Raw genomic sequence first — 20,376 nt, forward strand, 5'->3', positions numbered from 1 at the left:
GTACACAACTAATTGGTAGTTGAAAGTATTATCAAATTAGCCAAAATATTGAATAAAACACACAAGGAGCAGGGAATGTGCAGAAATTTGCAAATGATAGGTGTTTAAATTGTGTGGACACCAGAACATTATACTGCTGAACATGGGAATATGACACAGTGGAAACATTTTTCTAAAAACAATCTATTAGTTTGAATATTGTATTTTTGCACAATTAATATTAAAATCATTAGTAGAGTTAAATTCAAATTGCAGTGACAATCCCGTGGGATCTCTTCAAATAACCTAAACTGAACGAAAGGGGTCTTTTTTCAGAAGCATAATAATGATGATGTTTACTAAATAAGCTCTCTTAGCTCTAATTCAGAGAGGGTCATTATGATGCAGCTTTGAATTAGGCCATGGGTCTCTTTCTATACCATCAAGTGGATAATCGATCCATGATAATTATCATATTTTCCAATTTGACATTTGAACAGCAGGCAGTTTGGACTCTTTTCTGACCTGTTTATGAGAGTTAATTAACCTGCACTATGGCTAATATGTAGCTAATGATGCATGCCCTCAGTCTTCTGTGTTTATGTGACAAATGTGTGTGAAAAAACAGCCTCACCATCTTCGTCACTGGCGTCCGGTTCCTCAATGAGAGTGCACTCTATCAGGGACAGCACACCACCTTGCTGCCGGAGTTAAATCATTATGATCAGAGGTTAATCACAAAGACTGGGTTTCCTCATATTGATGGTTTGTTAGAATGGTGGTCTTGTGGTGAAACTTAAAGGGGTCATATCACGAGGAATAAAATTTTCAAAATTTTTATCTTTTGAGATGGAAAAGTTCTATGAAAACATACTGAAACTTTCAAATTCTGCATTTTTCATACTAAAAACATCCCTAATCCAAAAAGACAATTTATTGAAACTGAGCTGCAAAAACAAACAAACAAATCCTTGGGTTTCTGACATTAATGCATGATGCCCACATTTATACAGTACATCAATAATTCCTATTGGGTGAAGAAAACAAGTCTGCCCTGTCATGGTTAAGTAATAAGTAGGGCTGTAAATAATTGTAAAAATGTAATTGAATTAATTACATGATGTGCCGACTGATTTATCGAATGAATTGTAATTAATCAAATATATCAATAATCACTTAGAAAGGCCCCCAAATAAAGCAAAAATATTGGTATATAATAACTTAAATAATTACATACATAATACAAATATAATAATTCAGATAATTCAAATACATAATTACTCTATACTGAAAACTATTTTGCATCAATCTCTCACAGGACGCGTTCTGTCTCTCACTTTTGTTTCATCTCACTTTGGTTGCATCATACTGGTTTTCATCATCTTGCTATCTAAAGGCTGTGTTTCAAACTTTTCTTGAGATGCCTGCATTCTGTTATGGTAGGTCCAGCTGTATGTGAGTGCAATAGTGCATCATCTGTGAAAGGCTGCCTGCTCTCCATGAAGCATGTTGCCAGTACAGCTCCAAGCTGAGACTGCGCTGACTTCCCTCTACTGCCTACTATTTGCAAAAACATCAAGATGGTACTTCAAGCTTGAATTGCTCAGACGGTAGGATCATTTTTTATTACAGAATTTACATACAGTTTAATTGTGTAAACTTTTTTAACAGGTTATATTAATTAATTAATGAATCACACTAAATTAACGCATTAAACTGACAGCCCTAGTAATAAGCTGTAAGTAGAAAAGATACTATTATTCCTACAAACCAGAACAACAAACAATAATAGTAATAAGCGGTAAGGTTTGCCTTTCCATGTGATGTTTCTTCCTGTATGCACCACCTACTGCTCTGCATATCCTCTTGGGTATGACTGGCGCATTTCGGCACAGACTATTTTGTGAGAATGTCACAATGTAATGCCTTTATTAAAGACAGAAAAACGGCAGCTCATGAGTGATTGCAAAAAAGCACTGTGTCTAATTTCTCATGCAAAGAGGTCATTTACATAGAAGTCTTAAAGGCACCACAGAAAAAAAACAGCCAGTTAAATTCTAAGGGTCAGAAATAATGCTGAAAATGGTCATAAATCACAAATGTGATTTTTGTTTTTTTTTGTTAAGACTTTACAATAAGGTTCCATTCGTTAACATTAGTGTATTCGCGTATTTCAAATCTTATACAGTACGTGTCTTTGTGAAGATGTTCAGCTTCAGAAATTGGTGCTTGAGATTGAACTATGTCAAGATCGCAAAAGCGCAAATGGGCCACACAGTGCGAGACAAGTTGATATGCAAAAAGCCGCACAAGGGCTGTGGGGACTGAAAAAGATGAACAGGGGAAGCTCAGATCTCATCATACATGATTAACCTTTCTGACACCATTACAATTGTCAGCATATCTGCAGCTGGCTTTCTGGCATATTGATCTTCAGGGGATTGTTTCATAATCTCTCTCCTGTCAATACATTAAAGACAGGATGTGACATTTGTGTTGAAGTTCTTTAGGAGTCACTGGTTTGTAGGAAATGTCATTTTCTCTCAGGTTGATTTGTTGCCATGCACTGTGTGTGTGCGTATGCGTGTGAATCACTTACTTTGAGCAGGTGAAGTTTGCCTCCCGAGCTGCGTGTACAGATAAGGAAGTGCTTTGTGAAGAGGAAGCACTGTCTCTCTCCTTCCTTTTTGAGAGAGAGAGATCCGAGCCGAACCTTACTGAGCTTCCCTCTTTCCACGGAGGGCAACTGGATCAAAGAGCCTGAGAGAAAGGGAGCGAGAAGGAGAGAGTTAATAAAAAAAAAAAAGACAAAGCATTAAAAGTAAGGGAGAGAAACAAAGCGGAGAGACAACAGAGGCACAGAACACCAACACAAATGATAAATGCAGATCAAAGACACTGCTTTATCACTAAACAAAAGACTACAAGAAGAAAGGCAAATTTTCAATTGGGAGATGCAAAGAGAAAATTCATACATCACAGTGCAGCAAAAGGAAATACACACAGCAACTTAAAGACAACTTTGATCAAAGTTTAATCTATTTTCTTTCTTAATAAATGTCCCTGGTATTATTGTGCAGGGTTCATCAGTGTAGTTTGTACATTTTTGAAGTTAGTATGCATTAGTAGATGTTTGTATATACTGTATACTCCTACTTTTAGTTAGGTACTCCCCAAGACTGTTTCACTTAAGCAGTAACGTATGATAGAATGTGCTATAGTTTGAATATCAAGGGTGGTGTTTGTCAGTGGAACGCCTACAACACATTTTCCCATGACTATATTCACAATATAAACAAGCCCATGAGTGCTTTATTTCTTTAAAAAAAAAAATTACTATGTAATAAAAACATTAAGACCTACATTTTAATTAAAATGTTATATTATCAAGCATGAATTGACATCCTTATGCTAAAAGAGATGTGCCTGACATAAGAATATATAACAGAATATTGCTATGCAACAAAAATAATATTCAGCTATGGGTGCTGCACAGCGATATGATTGGAACATTGCATGACCAATCAGCATCCAGAACTGGAACGTCCTGGTTACTTGCGTAACCTCCGTTCCCTGATGTAGGGAACGAGACATTGTGTCGATGTAGTGACACTAGGGGTCACTCTTGGGAGCCCGAGACACCTCTGGTCTTTGATAAAAGGCCAATGAAAATTGGAGAGTGGTATTTGCATACCACTCCCCCGGACATACGGGTATAAAAGGAGCTGGTATGCAACCACTCATTCAGGTTTTGTGCTGAGGAGCCATTTCAGCGGGTAGTTCAGTGTTGTGGCAGGAGGGACACAACGTCTCGTTCCCTCCATCAGGGAACGAAGGTTACGCAAGTAACCAGGACGTTCCCTATCTGTCACTCACTCGATGTTGTGTCGATGTAGTGACACTAGGGGTCCCTATACAAAACGCCGCAACTGGCTGAACTGTGTTACGTGAGAGGTCCCATGAGGGAATGAGGTGCGGTCTGAAGGCATTCAGCCTCCTGGCGCCTCTCAGAAACCTGATGATCAGGTCGTGTTTCCCTAAGGACTTACCGTCAACTGTGTCGTGGTGTGCCGCTATTGCGGCTACATAAATCATTCAATGTGGAAGGGGACAGCCTAGCCTGAGTGATCATGTCTACCACCGCAGGTGTAGGTCTTCCACGTCCCATCCAGGGGACGGACATGGAGATTCCAGAGGTCTGGTCGAGGGTGCCAGATGGTGCCCCGTCCCTGAGAAAGAAGGTCCTCGTGAGGAGCGTGAGGTCTGAGAACCACGTCTGGGTGGGCCAGTAGGGTGCTACCAGGATGACCTGCTCCTCGTCCTCCCTGACCTTGCACAGGGTCTGTGCAAGTAGGCACACTGGGGGAAATGCATATTTGCGCAGTCCAGGGGGCCAGCTGTGTGCCAGCGCATCTATACCGAGAGGTGCCTCGGTCAGGGCGTACCAGAGCGGGCACTGGGAGGATTCTTGGGAGGCGGACAGGTCTACCTGTGCCTGTCCAAATCGACTCAGATCAGCTGGACCACCTGAGGGTGGAGTCTCCACTCTCCCCTGAGGGTAACCTGCCGAGACAGCGCGTCCGCTGCAGTGTTGAGGTCGCCCAGGATGTGAGTGGCTCGCAGCGACTTGAGGTGCTGCTGACTCCAGAGGAGGAGACAGTGGGCGAGTTGTGACATACAACGGGAGCGCAGCCCGCTTGACTGTTGACATTTGCTACTATTGCCGTGTTGTCTATCCGAACTAACACGTGCTTGCCCTGGATCAATGGCCGGAACCTCCGCAGGGCGAGCAGAATTGCCAGCAACTCGAGGCAGTTGATGTACCAATGCAGCTGCGGGCCCGTCCATAAGCCGGCGGCTGCGTGCCCATTGCAAACAGCACCAAAGCCCGTCTTGGAGGCATCTGTTGTGACCATGACGTGCCTAGAGACCTGCTCTAGGGGAACACCTGTCCGTAGAAACGCGAGGTCGGTCCAAGGGCTGAAAAGGCGGTGACAGATCGGCGTAATGACCACGCGATGTGTCCCGCGGCGCCATGCCCATCTCGGGCCTCGAGTCTGAAGTCAGTGCTGAAGTGGTCTCATATGCATCAACCCGAGTGGAGTGGCCACCGCTGAGGATGCCATATGCCCCAGGAGCCTCTGAAAGAGTTTCAGTGGAACCGCTGTTTTCTGTTTGAACGCCTTCAAACAGGTCAGCACCAACTGTGCATGCTCGTTCGTGAGGCGCGCTGTCAACGAGACTGAGTTCTACTCCAAACCGAGAAAAGAGATGCTCTGAACCAGGAGGAGCTTGCTCTTTTCCCAGTTGACCCAAAGCCCTAGTCTAGCCTAGTGTGCACACAACATATCCCGAGAGTAAGCTAGGATTAGCCAATCATTGAGATAGTTGAGAATGTGAATGCCCACCACCCTTAATGGGGCAAGAGCTGCCTCTGTGACCATCGTGAAGACGCGAGGGGACAAGGACAGACCGAAACACTTTCAGGTTTGACCACCTGGCAAACTGAATCGCGTAGCCAAGTCAGACAGTCCGAATCAGCCATCGCGATGGATTGGAAAGCGCAAGCCACGCATCCAAGCTCCGAGCGAGGGGGACCAAAGGGACAATCTCGTCGGACGTACCAGCAGGTGGGGGCTCATGGCAGGCCCGAGGTGCCACACCATGTTGTGGCTGTGCTGAGTCCAGGCCACTTACCTGGCTCCTTGTGACCACCCCCGGAACAGCCTGGGACGGGGGAGGAAGAGGCCTGTCCTCGCGACCCATGGAGACTGTCACATCGGGGGCTGATTTGTGCCACAGCTGGGTGCGCAGGGGCGGGGAGACCGCCGCTGGAGCGCCAACCCTGCAAGGATGAAAAGGTGGACGGTGGTCGCGATGACGGCCGTGTACACCGGTTATGTGACCCAGTGAACGAGGAAACCGCTCTTTTGCCGAACTGTTGGGTACCGCAGCCACTTGGGCATGCAGCGAAATTAAATGAAAAAGCAACAAAAGATTCTCCTCCCGGCCCTCCACCGGGGGATGGAGTGGTCTGCTTACCAGCTCCAAGGTGGGTTTCGTCGTCCCTGGGTCACCCGTCTCAGGGGCGCTTCGAAGCCTTCCGTGGGTTCTTGGTGGCCGGCCATGAGACGGGTGGTGTCTGCTTCCTGTGGTGGGCTCCACGCCGGGGCCAGGCCGAAGGGGCGGGCTGCAGCGGAGCCGGTGCAGTCACCGCAGGGGGACGCCCTTGGCGACGAGCAGGCGGGGTGCGGGATCTTGAGCCGCACCGGGGCAGGATGTGCCAGATAGCCTCCCTCTGCTGCTTCACCGTCGAGAACTGCTGGGGAAAGTCCTCAACGGTGTCGCCGAATAGGCCAACCTGGGAGATAGGGGCAGCAAGGAACCGTGCCTTGTCGGCCTCACCCATCTCGACCAGGTTGAGCCAAAGGTGGTGCTCCTGGACTACTAAGGTGGACATCGCCCACCTGAGAGACTGCGCCATGACCTTCATCGCCCGGAGAGCGAGGTCGGTCACCGAGCGCAGTTCCTGTATAAAATCTGGGGCGGAACTACCCTCGTGCAGTTCTTTTAGCGCCTTGGCTTGGTGGACCTGTAGGAGAGCCATGGCATGCAGGGCAGATGCAGCTTGTCCAGTGGCACTGTAGGCTTTGGCCGTCAGGGACGATGTGAACCTACAGGCCTTGGACGGGAGCTTTGGGCGTCCGCGCCAGGTGGTGGCACTGTGGGCATAGGTGCACCGTGAGCACCTTATCCACCGGGGGAATCGCTGGATAGCCCCTGGCCGCCCCGCCATCGAGGGTAGTGAGGGTGGGGGAGCTGAAAGATCGGGACCGGGAAGAAAGGGACTGGAGCGGGGCTGCTTTGAGCGGCACCGCGAGCCCAGGAACCAATAATCGAGCCGCGAGGGTTCAGGGGAGAACAGAGGATTCCACTCTAGCCTGACGCTCGCGGCCGCCCGGGAAAGCACGTCCATCATTTCCGCATCAGCCTGTGACTGGGCGACCATCCCCGAGAAGGGAGCCCAGCTGAGGCTTCTGCATCCGACTGGATGAGCCCGCTCTCCGATGCTGCTCTCGAGAGCTCATCAGCTTTGCAGGCTCCGAACAAGAGGTCGAACTCGCCATGAGACGAGCCGGCGGACTCATCCGGAAGCCCGATAGGGGCAGATGAGTGTGCTGGGGAATGGGAGGTCCATGGGGGGATACCCGGCGGAGGTGGTCCCATTGGGGTCCCCAAATCGCCCCCAGTGCTAGCCGCACTGGCCTCATACCCGTAGGTAGAAGGACCGAGGCGGGGAGCCGCTGGGGTGGCTTGCTTTCTTATGAAAGCAAGCCGCGACCGCAACTTTGCCATGGTCATGTTCTCGCAGTGAGTACATGATCCATCCACGAACGCTGTCTCCGCATGGGTCGCGCCCGGACACGAAAGACAGCGATCGTGACCATAACCAGGAATAACACACAAACGGAAAGGCATCTTTAAAAAGACGCATCTTTAAAAAGACGTTCCATCTGTGCGCTCTTTTAGAGAAATATACTCTTTTAGAAAAATATACTCTCTTTTTTCTGCCGAAGCGCCCAGAGGCGTTCTCTGCAGTGCACCAGTGCAGAGGAGGGAGAAGCCGCTGAAATGCGCTGTCAGATCCAGCAGAGGTGAATGAACAGTCAGCTCAGTAAACATCGACCGTTCGGCAACGAAGAGAAAATCTGAATGAGTGGTTGCATACCAGCTCCTTTTATACCCATATGTCCGGGGGAGTGGTATGCAAATACCACCTGCCAATTTTCATTGGCCTTTTATCAAAGAACAGAGGTGTCTTGGGCTCCCAAGAGTGACCCCTAGTGTCACTACATCAACACAACGTCGAGTGAGTGACAGATAGGGAACTACCATTTAATAAGTGGAAATACGTTGTATTACAGAAATCAAATACATTGTGAAGCTTTTCATGTTGTCTTTAAGCATAATGGTCATAATAATGATATATCCTCTCATACTGACACACATGGGGATCTGTGTTTTAAGTAAAAGATGAATCAAATGAAAAGTAAACAATGGGAACTTTATCAGTGTGAGTAGGTGTCATTTCCTATTTTACACATTCCATGCCAGACCCCCATATGCTCGTTATACCATGTTTTCCTCCACTCTGTTACATGGCTCCATTCTAATACATTACAAATCACCCAAACAAAAAATTTCAAAAGCTGTGTTCAAAAGCTGTGTACTGGAGACAGTAGTTTCTGATTCTAAAGCAATGCATTATTCAGAACCCGAGAGAATCAAAGCAAAGCTGTACAGTAGCTGTCACTCGCACGCTTGCTTTGCTAAAAGCAGCGTCAGGCAGGTGGCAGCTCAGGTGACTCACCTTGCCTCACAAACGTCTGGCTGGTGTCAAGGAGGATGTCACAGCCCTCCACAATCATGCGCTCAATCGCCAGGTTCTTACGGATGTTTTCTGTGTCACTCACTTCATCGTGCATCACCCTGGAACCACACAAACATGACACTTAGGTCTAAATAAAAACGTAAGAAATTCACCTTCATAATTCTTGCCACTTTGATTAACACTGTGCCAAAACTGTAAATGAACTTGTCATGCTAAAAAATGCACTAAAAAGTGTAGATTGAAAGCTGCAGTGTGCAGTTTCTGTTTTTTTTTTTTAAAGCAGAACAGGTAAAAACATGCAACTGTGTGTAAGTGGATTTATACAGTATTTGGTGCCGCGGCGCTTTAAACATTGGGTTAAATTGCAATTTTATCTGAAAAGTACTGCACTAACTTAACTACACTTCTAGCAGGTGAAGAAACAAACAGACAGAAGTGAGAAGGGGTGGCATATGGAGCGACATGGATTTGACCACTGGAGTCTTATAGATTACTTTTATACTGCCTTTATGCTTTTTGGACCTTCAAAATAATGGTCAGCATTCAATTGCATTGCGAGGAACTACTGAGCTGAAATATTCTTCTAAAAATCTTTGTTTGTGTTCAGCAGATGAAAGAAAGTCATACACATCTGGGAAGGCATGAGGGTGAGTAAATGATGAGAGAATTTTCATTTTTGGGTGAACTATTCATTTAAGAATCAGTGTGGTGTCCTCAGCCTGACTCACCTGGAGAGTTCCTCCAGTTTGGACTTGGCAAATTCTAGACTTTTTCTTTCCACATGCTCATGAGGTGTATGAGCCAGTAGCTCATGGAGGGTGATGATATAGCGAGGAATCTGTCAATAAATCCAATAAAGAGAGGAACAGGGTTAAAAGTGAGACTGTACAATGAGAGTGAGGGTTATCTACAGGCCTAAATTGAATCTGCACCCACAGAACTCCACCAAAAGTGCTGCAGATTCATTCACAAAGTACTGCTAGAGATATTATTGGATGAGATGGGGCACTGGTAAACTAATGAATGGGAGAAATCGAAACACTGAATCAGGCAACTATAAGAATGGAAGTCCCACCTTACAGTTTAAAGAGTCAATCGCCTTTTTGATAGAGACATCATCTTAATGTTTACTTGATAACGTGCATGTGCATTAACTTGACCAGCCTGAAAAATAGTGGTTTTTTTTGTTTTTTTGTTGTTGCATGATCTGAGCTAAAGAAGCACAATTTATGATACCATCGTTGTCAAATTTTATAGCTGATTTGAAATATTGTATTTGATAATAATTTTGACCAATCATTTTGGATATTTCAGTCTTTTCCCATTCAAGTAGATTGGAGCTGTACTTGTATCCATAGAAAATAGCTGCCCAGAAACATTATGAACATGACTACTGAGTGACCTGCCTTGCCTTAAAGGGACTTTGGTTCTACAAAGGAACTCCCACTTCTTGCATGCTTGTTTAATATATATTGCTTGGTGAAATATATATATTTTTTTTTTTTGTTGTGATTTATTAAATATTTTTGGGGCATTTGATAATGCTTTCAGCTACCAGTAAGAGTGTACCCTGCTAAAAAATAAAAATAAATAAATAAATAAAAGATTAACCAGCCTAAAATAGTTATCTGGTTTTAGTTGGATTAAGCTTGTCTAGGTGGTCTCCCAGTGTGGCCAAGCTGGTGCTAAGCTGGTTTAGCTGTTTGGCCAGCTTTTCTCGCATCTTGAGTGGATGACAAGTGCCCAAAAACCTCTAAAACCATCAAACAGAACAGTCTTATCAGACTGGGAGATCAGCTAAGACCAGGAAGCATCTTAGACTTGTTTAGGACTTTTTTTTCAGCAGGATAGTTCTCTCAGCTCGGTTTAACATTTTACCATGTCTAAATCCATTCAGCAGAATTCTGCAGATATTACCCTAAAATCAGTACAGAAATTATGAAAACGTTTGCAGATTCTGTCTAGGCCTGAGCATCAGGAAACTGTAATATGAGAGAGTCTTGAATATTTGAGAAATTGAGATAGATCAGGTTACTTCAAGTGATAAATTAGGCTCTTCATGAGTACTGATTAATTGAATAGTTCACTCAAATGGTTTACAGAAAACAAATGCCTTACTTGTTTGAGCATAATAACTGTTCTTGTTGCAGAAACACAAGCAATTCCCAAAAGGCAGTTCAAATCAATTGAACAAATTATGCTCTTCAGTGATGAGGCTGGAATGGAAATAATTAAAATCGACATTAATGAGAGCCACACCTGAAACATGGGATATGTGAGGAAGGTTTCCAGCATCCTCCCCTCACAGGCAGCGTTGGACTCATACTGCTTTAGGAGTTTGTCAAAGTCCCGGTTTTGCTTACAGTTGGCCAGAACCTGAAGACTATACTGATGGTTCCTCACAAACTCCTGATAGATGTTCAGCATTGGCAGCAAGATATCAAAGAGATCAGCTAGAAAGAAGAAAACATTAACAATGTCTTTTATTCACAGCGGTGCTTGAGAATGCTTATCTGGGGTTTAAGGTTCAGATGTTGGCGGGTTTTTTGTCTGCTTCCCATTGTTGCAGAAGTGTGGTTGTGTGTATACAGGGAGATAGGAGAAAGACAGACGTCACTGATGGTGTTTGATTGAGATGCTGTGCGTCAGCGGAAATGACTTGCCTTGATGTTAGCGTCACCATGCAATGTGCTGTCTTTATTGGTAAGGAGTGCTAAATAGCTTTTTCCTGAGTGCAGTAATTAGCTTTCTGAGAGATAAAACGTAATGGTGATAACATACCTAGGACCAGTGTGGGCCAGTTCGCTATCCTCGCCTTCAAGCCTTGATGGAATATTTCATGAAGAAACATGATTGTCTCACTGAGGACAAAAAAAAGTAAATATCAATACAACGTTGCATTCTAAAGAGCAGTTCACACAGGATGCGTTCTTGCGTTCAAATAGTGAAATAAAGCACAGCAGAATGGAAGAGAATGGAGTGGTCTCGAGATGGATCTTGACATGGCGTCTTGAAAACAAAGACACTTATGGTGCATGATGTAAAACAGCGAGACGGACACAATGGCCAAATGCATGTGTACTTAGAACAAAAATAAAAAAATTAGGTAAAGTTTGTCAATACAGATTTCATGTTAGCTTGACAAAGCCTTGTTAATATAGTTTTAAATGGTTGAAGTTAAATGGTTCTAAAGGCCTTACAGTTAAACAGACAGACAGAAAGTCAGAGAGACAAACAGACCTGTTCTGGCTGGTGTTCTGGCTGGTTGCTAGGCATTGCTAGGGTGTTCTGGCTGGTTGCTAGGTGCTGCTGGGGTGTTCTGGCTGGTTGTTAAGAGTGTTGCTCAATGTAAGTCAATGTAAGTCTATGTGATTTTGGGAATTTTGGAAAGTCCATTATGAGACAAACGTACGTATAGTCAGTTAGAAAAAACATAGCAACCCAAGTCAGAACTCTCTGAAGGTCTGTGCCAAGTTTGGTGGATGTAGCCTGAAAGCTCTAGGAGGAGTTACAATTGATAATTTTGGTCTTGGTAAGAATGCATTCCGTGTGAACAGGCCCTAAATGATGTGTTAAAAAATATCACAAAAATAATTGAAATAATTGTGTTGGTGAAGCAGGCAAACAGAACAGTCTAAACAGACTCCAGACTGCACACAAACTGTCGAAACACTCCAGTAATTATGCAACAAACCCTGACCCTGGTTGAGCCAGGTTAGAGATTCTCATGTATTTATTTTTTGAGAGTATGGATTTCAATGCCAGTCCAATGCCACAACAAGACAAACGTATAGGTCATGAAACACACCTGTTAAGGAAGATGCTGCTGACATCATCATGGCTTATGGGTGGTTTCTTGGAGCTGGCGGCCATTCTGAGAGGCCTCAGAAAACAGTTGACCAGGATGGAAAGCTGATGGACGTACTCTGTCTCAGCCTCCACCATGTTGAAGACAATCTGGTTCCTCTTCCTCATGCTCTCAGCGTGAGGAGAACAGATGTAGTCCTGCACAATAATCTTCCATTTTCTTCTACACAGCCAGCCTCGCATGAAACTCTGAACCTAGAAGTAGAAAGTACAGTATTTGTTGTACACTGTAAACAAAAAAAAAAAAAAAAAAGGTTTTGTCAGGTAACCAAAAAATTTGCTTAATATGGCAACATCTAAATTAACTGGTTTCATTCAAGTCAAAAATGTATCTGACTATCAGTCATTTTAATGGGTTACATCAAGTATAAATCGATCCTCAAGGTAACAATTGCAGGTTACTACTTTTTGTCAGTGTACAGTGGTCTCAAAAAGTATTTGGACAAAAATTTCAAACTAAATATCAAACCAAATGGCATTTATTTTAAAGATGCCATAAGTACATTTTAGGTAAAACAATAATTGTATATCCAGTTTTTTTAATTGCCTTAGTACTATTTTCAAATGCAAATGGCACATTTTCAAAATGTTTAGTACAAAACACCAATCTGATCACACTTGTAACAAAGCAAATCATTCTCATCAGGGTTGTACATGTTTCCTCTAATATAATCAGTTTCAGAACACAAGATTATTGTGACATGTAATGAGAACATTTGGTTTACATGTAATCAACCAAACACAACAGAACGATCTTCTTTCAGTGTTGTCATTTTATCAATCTGTTCATTCTTTAGCAAACAATTCAAGATACATGTTTCAAATGAACCTTTACAGTACTGTAAAGTTACATTAGGAAATAAACTTATATTGCCTGACCAAATTGTCATTACTGTAAATTCATAAAGCCTGTAACATCAACCCAATGTTTAATCAAAAGATCAGTGAAGATACAGTATGATGCTGGAAGTTCTCTGTGAATTCTGACAGTACAGAGTATGCTGTTGTCAATACATGATACTGTAAGAATTGTGTAACAAGTACAGTATTGTATACTGTAATGTAATTTACTGTACCATCATGTACCGTACTCTAACAGCATGAATGAACTGACAGTTTACCTATTCAGATTGGGTGAGCAATTACATTTACTATTAGTTTTTGGTGCAATTTTCACAAGCAAGTGGTACATTTTCAAAACTCAGTACTAATCTCACAACAGATCATCAAAAATACACTTTTTTTTTCAAACATTTCAGCATATTTTCAATTGTGTTAGTAAAAAACACAGTCACAAAGTATCCTTTTCACTACATATAATATGTGTTTCATCTATATCAACTATTCATTCACAGTAACTGCCTTTCATAATCTTATCAATATCCAACTTTTGATTTGCATCTCTTATCATTCAGTTTTATACATTTGTCTATCATTTAATTCAACTGATCTTAATGTTTAATCAACGAATCATTTATTATGTCCATAGATTTTCAACTGGTCTGATTGTTGTCTGATAATTTGTAAGTTACAAATTGCTGTAAGAGCTTTCAGTCAAGAAAGACCAATTATATTACTAATTACTTTCATCCGATGATCACAATTAGATACCATATACATAAGTAGAACTGTGTGTGAGAATTTGCAATGTTCAAACATGGAGCAGGATAGACTTGTAGAGAGAGGAAACCTGCATCGAAGAGGTGGTGGTGTTCCTCAACAAAGAGGTGGCCATGGGCCTAGACAAAGAGGTGGTGGTGTTCCTCAACAAAGAGGTAGTCTTCAGAGAAATGTAGGCAGAAGACAGCATACTGTCATCCCAAATGAAGTCCGGGCCATCATTGTTGAGAGGCTGCCAGGTTAGTTCAGCCTAACTTACAAAGGTCAACTGTCAGCTCTATCATCAGAACTTTTCACCAAGAAAACCGGTAAGTCTGCTACAGTAACTATTCACTATACTTTTACAATATAGTTCTGTAAATGGCATTACTGTATAGAAGAACAACATGTAATTGTCACAGTTTTATGTCATTTATAGTAGTAAAATATTGACAGCATACTGTTTTACTCTCAGAATTAACAGGAGACAACCTGGTGGTGGTCGCCCACGTGTTCTGACTGACCAGCAGAAGTTGGCTGTGGTGGAAATGGTCAGGGCAAGAAATGACATACAGCTGTCTGAAATCAAGCAGGCTATCAAGGAGAGCAATGACACCTTTTCCAATGTGGCAACATTTAGCCTTCCAACTATTGCCCGCCTTTTGAAGCAGCACCAGGTTTCTATGAAACAAATTTAACAGGTGCCTTTTGAGAGAAACAATGCCCGGGTGAAACAACTGCATTCAGAATATGTTCATGTACAACACTAAATGGGTGTACTGTATGTTCAGCTTTTACTATATGTGATAGACATGCAATTTACAGTACTGTACTACAGACTAACAATGTCAACTATTATTTGTAAAAGAGCTAACCAAAGTATTATTTTAGAGGGTGATGGAGCTGGATGCTGCTGTGAATCATCACAAGTATATTTTTGTTGACGAGGCGGGTTTCAATCTGGCAAAAACCAGACGCCGTGGACGTAACCTTATTAGCCAATGGGCAACCATCCAAGTGCCTGGACAATGTGGGGGAAACATCTCAATGTGTGCGGCTATATCTGAAGATGGTGTGGTAGGTCGTAGACCAGTTCTTGGATCATACAACACTGAACACCTGATAGCTTTTCTAAATGAGCTTGAGCAGGCCTGTCAGGGTGAAGATGTCATCTATGTTATTGTGTGGGACAATGTCAGTTTCCACCATGCAGAGCTGGTTCGGGAATGGTTTCAGGCACATCTTCGGTTCATGACCCTCTACCTTCCCCCATACTCTCCTTTCCTCAACCCAGCTGAGGAATTCTTCTTTACATGGAGGTGGAAGGTGTATGATCGCCATCCCCATGAGCATGTCACCCTTCTTCAAGCCATGGATGAAGCTTGCAATGATATAACTGCAGAGCAATGTCAAGCATGGATTCGTCATGCCAGAAGGTTTTTCCCACGGTGCCTGAACAATGAGGACATTCACTGTGATGTTGATGAAAATGTATGGCCAAATGTTGAAGACCGGCTTGATGTTAATTCATATTTTGTGTATTTCAGATCTCCATTTACAGTTTTTTTTTTTTTCTCCACAATGCAACCACAGTATTGTTGTAAAAACTGTAAACTACTTTTGATGTGTTTTTTGATCATGTTGTATAAACATGTTTTTTTTTTTATTTTTTATTATGGCTTTTGTCAGTTTGTTTGAACGTAAGTGTAACATCCATTGTGATGGCTGTGTATACATTTTTACAGTAAAGTAACATTCATTCAGCACCGAGGGTGATTTGAATCCTGTACCTTGTATTGTTTGCTACTGAATGAACTGACTGTTAAAAGTTCTAAGTTGAAATAAGATCTTACTGTTGTGTTTAGGTGATTAAACTAAATGTTCTCATTACATATCACGATGATCTTGTGTTTTGAAACCATGATTATGTGGAATAAAAACATGTGCAACTAGAATGAAAGCATGAGATCAGGTTTTGAAAGAATGACTAGCGGTATTACAAGTGTGACCAGTTTAAAGTTTTGTACTAAGAGTTTTGAAAATGAACCACTTGCTTGTGAAAATTGCACCAAATCAATAAAAAAAAACTGTAGTCATTTGGCAGATGCTTTTATAGTAACCAAAGTGACTTACAAACAAGAGATACTCACAAATTTGTCACAGTCCTGTAATTTACTTTACAATAGTTAAGCCTTTGTTTACTGAATCACATAGTGGACATTGATGACCCAGATGTCACTGGGCTCACCAGATCCTGCCCTCTTCCTCCTTCTGTTGCCTACCTCTGTAACCTCTCTGACTGGCCTCCAGTATACAAATTCACTCTTCCTTGCAGTCTGTTCTGCTCTATGTTGATAAATTGCAAATGCTCATACACACACTCTGAATGCATAAGGTACATACTGTAAACAATAGTGGTTACGTTACGTATTATATTAATTGCCAATATTGTAACAAATTCATTATGTTCGGTTATGCTGTTCTGAATATGTGATTTACTGAAGATGTTGATATTTTACAAACATATAAAATAGTCAAACCAGTTGAAAATCTATAGATATACCAAATGATTCATTGATTAACCATTAAGATCATTTGGATGAAATAACACTCAAATGTGTTCAAACGAATGCGAACAGATGCAAATGAAAAGTTTGATGTTAATAGCATTATGAAAGGCAGTTACTATCAATGAAAGGTGTATATATAGATGAAACACTTATTTGGTGAGGTGAAAATGTTACTTTGTGATTTTGTGATTTATACTTATTCAATTGAAAATATGCTGAAATGTTTGAAAAAACTGCATTTGCATCTGTTGTGATATAAGTACTAAGAGTTTTGAAAATAGTACCAAATCGAATATTTATATATCTATATATATATATCTATATCTATATCTATATCTATATATATATATATATATATATATATATATATATATATATATACAGTATACATATATATATGTAATTACAATATATAAAAAAATTAAATAGACTGATATCTGCATTTTGTTCAAAATTAAACCAAAAGGCATTTGGACACTTTCTAGTGGTATATGTCCATAGTTAATGTGATAAACCCCCCAATAATCAAAACAAGCCATTACAACCCCCCCCCCCCCCTATTTATACCATGATCAGTGGCAATGTAAATGCTGCACACTGCAACCCCCCTCAATGTTCAAGCCAAATTTACACCCTTGGATAAACTACATCTATGGTTGTGCTAAGGCACCTGTGTGAACCTGAGAGGAATTTACTTCATACATCTACTTAAAAAAAAAAAGTTAAGATAGTTCTGAGAAAAGGCCTAGATTCATTTGTTTGTAAATGCCAATTTGTTTAAGATTTTGTTATCTCATGCAAAATACTTTTAGGGGGTACTGTATATACAGTACCAGTATTGGGTCCAAGTATCTAAGATTACTGTTTGATGAGAGAATGATAAAAATATGCAGAAAGGGGAAAACAAAATGATGAAAACCCTCAATCCAAACTTGAGATCTTCATTTCTTTAAAATCTCAAATGACAAAAATGTCTCCAACCTGGTAATGAGGTTCCATTATTTACCTTTTTTATTTTCTTGATATCAGGGTCCTCTTCTTCCTGGTAGACATGGTAGGGACGCATTCTTTCCTTAGTTTTGTTCAAGGCTATAATCTGAAAGAGAGAGCAAGATACAATACCAAAAGTCTTTGCAAAAGGGAAATTAGTGGATGTGACTGTCAAAATGATTGGATGACAAATGGTTCCAGTGATTGTAATGTGATAAATCAGATAATTCTGGAGTATTTAGTGCTCACAATGTATAATCAGTGTGTCATAAATGTGGGTCATTGAGACGCTGTGTGGGTGCTGGCACATCAGATAACCATCTTAACTTCCTCTCCATGGCCAATTTCCTTCCTTCATTCAGTAGCCTCCATCAAAAAGCTCTCTCACCAAGCCTTTATCAGCCATTTACTTTGAATATAATTGGAGGGTAAATGCCCCATAGCGTATCTAGTGGTGACTGTGGTCTGCAGGCACAAGCCAAACACTTCAGTTCACTAAAGTGGTATTGTATACTCTGGATGCTAGGTTATATGGATGTTTGTCCTTTTTCTTTTTACAGTTTGTGAAGTGTTTGTTTGGAATAAATGACACAGTCCAATCTGAGTGGCTTCTTCACCACTTACGATGCCTAATTTTGCATTAAGAAGATGGTGATGATGTTGTCTTATTCTGGTTCTCCTGCCCTTCTCAAATCTCATTCCATGCATAATTAAATAGCATGGTTTTTGATGTTCTATTAAGTATAACATATCATTAAAAATAATACTGATGTTTTATTTGCTTAATAAAATGAAATACAACATAAAACACTCAAGAAAATTCTGCATTTACACAAAATTCACAGTATTTGTGAATATACTGGCTTTATGTTTACCATGAATATAAACCTTTTATATAATGCCAGGGAGTGAGTCAGTAGTTGTTGCTGTTGTTGTTGATGAAATGTATGATTTTCTTTAATTTCCTCCACATAAAATATTCACAATGCACAACGAGATTGAAAAGAGATGTTTTGCTTTAAAATAACAAAGAATTTCAATGATCACTAACAGGGTTCATAATTTATTCATAGAAGAGTATTACTAATATAACTGTGACACTCCATGAGTGCATATTAAGATATAATTTTTCTTACACACCAAACCTGTATCCATGAAAAGAAATACTAATGCAAGGAAACCCACATAATGAATGTCTTAGAAAACTGCCTCTGAATTTGTATTAAGTTCAATAATTCAGACAGACAGCCAGACAGACAGACCGACAAACAGACAGACCGACAGATAGACAGTACTATGCACCTCCGCTCTGAACACAGAGCAATAAATATAATCAGTTTAATTAAGATTACACATATTCCTCTTTGCAGGGCAATGATTTACACCCTGAATCATGTGATTCTGACCCTGCAATGTCAATAATGGGGCATAATTCTCGTCACCATGGTGACTGGGCCAATGGGGAGAATAATTCCCTGGTAGCACAACAAGGGAACACATTAGGTTCAGAACATGGGAGATGCTCCCAGACACAATGGCAGTGAATATGTTGCTGGTAACCTTAATCACAAATAGAAATATTACAGGCAGGGTTGTGAGGGTTACTTTTTAAATGTATTCCACTACAGATTACAGAATACATGCTGTAAAATGTAATTTGTAACGTATTCTGTTAGATTACTCAAGGTCAGTAATGTATTCTAAATACTTTGGATTACTTCTTCAGCACTGGTAGATTTTTTCACTTGTTTTGACTATAAAAACTCTGCCAGTACAGTAAGACAAAATACACATGTTAAAAATACATTCTCTGAAAAACCTAAATATCTTATGCAGTGTTGTTTCTAAAACAAGATCAATCAAATTGATCTTGTTTTAAGGATTTTTAGATATTTTTACAGGAAAACAATAAAAAAATTATTATCAAGAATATAATTTTTGCCCTAATATCAAAGGTCTTAATAGAAAAAAAGAAAATATGATCCAACGTGAATTTTCTTGATAAAAAAATATGATCGTGCCTGGTAACGTGCATGTAAAATGGCTAGAAATAGCATTTTAGCTTAGCGTAAAGCTGACAATTTACACAAGGTTTATTTCTATTTCTTCTGCTCCACACTATTTCTAGCCATTTTACATGCACATGTTACCAGCCATGATCATATTTTGTTATCAAGAAAATTCGCTTTAGATCATAATTTCTTTGTAATCTACCTGTGCTGAAGAAGTAATCCAAAGTATTTAGAATACATTACTGACCTTGAGTAATCTAACAAAATATGTTACAAATTACATTTTACAGCATGTATTCTGTAATCTGTAGTGGAATACATTTCAAAAGTAACCCTCACAACCCTGTATATAAAATTGGGCTACCATATACAGTATAAAAGTAACCCTCTCTACCCTATATATATATATATATATATATATATATATATATATATATATATATATATACAAGAGACTTTCCATGATCACTGATGGTCTGACACCATCAGCACTCGGATGCTTCACTGTGTGTGTATCACTCCACTTGTGTTCGTGCCGTTCTAAACTAGTGTAAGAGAAGTGCATATGTATTAAGAGCTACTGTTTGTCTTTTTTTTTTTTTTTACATTACATATGTTAGCCAGCAGGTGGTGGCAGATGATCATTTTTGTGTTGTAATATGAGCCAGTTGGTGAGGTAAAGTGAATCCGCGTCAGCCAGTGTTTACATACAGCACTCCATGATCGCTACTACACTACTAAAGCTAGGAAATAGTTTAAACGGCTTTAAAAGAACAACTTCAGCATTACGGCTCATCACAGCTGAGAGACACATCAGATTGATTGATTACACAACTCAAGACGCTTACCTCTTACCGGACTTTCCACGTTGGATACATACTGTTTAAAATGGCAGAGGACATTGCGGTTTCTATAGTGATCGACTCTTGCGCACCGGCTTCCGCGAAATAGAGAGGAATACCTCCAC

At 40.9% G+C, this 20,376-nt stretch overlaps 1 protein-coding gene across 2 annotated transcripts in view; it reads right to left on the reverse strand.

The window, feature by feature from the left end:
• Nucleotides 1–20,376, reverse strand: part of LOC127436449 (ras-specific guanine nucleotide-releasing factor 2) — a 126,098-nt gene that overhangs the window by 53,235 nt on the left and 52,487 nt on the right. For both annotated transcript variants that reach the window (XM_051690620.1, XM_051690612.1), the window contains exons 4-11: nucleotides 17,414–17,503; nucleotides 12,180–12,433; nucleotides 11,153–11,232; nucleotides 10,631–10,824; nucleotides 9,100–9,209; nucleotides 8,351–8,469; nucleotides 2,579–2,739; nucleotides 614–680 (exon numbers count right to left, since the gene is read on the reverse strand). In XM_051690620.1, coding sequence (XP_051546580.1) covers nucleotides 614–680; nucleotides 2,579–2,739; nucleotides 8,351–8,469; nucleotides 9,100–9,209; nucleotides 10,631–10,824; nucleotides 11,153–11,232; nucleotides 12,180–12,433; nucleotides 17,414–17,503 — 1,075 coding nt within the window. The remainder of the gene's footprint in view (nucleotides 1–613; nucleotides 681–2,578; nucleotides 2,740–8,350; nucleotides 8,470–9,099; nucleotides 9,210–10,630; nucleotides 10,825–11,152; nucleotides 11,233–12,179; nucleotides 12,434–17,413; nucleotides 17,504–20,376) is intronic.

The sequence above is a fragment of the Myxocyprinus asiaticus genome, chromosome 4, assembly GCF_019703515.2.
Source record: "Myxocyprinus asiaticus isolate MX2 ecotype Aquarium Trade chromosome 4, UBuf_Myxa_2, whole genome shotgun sequence".
Lineage (NCBI taxonomy): Eukaryota > Metazoa > Chordata > Actinopteri > Cypriniformes > Catostomidae > Myxocyprinus > Myxocyprinus asiaticus.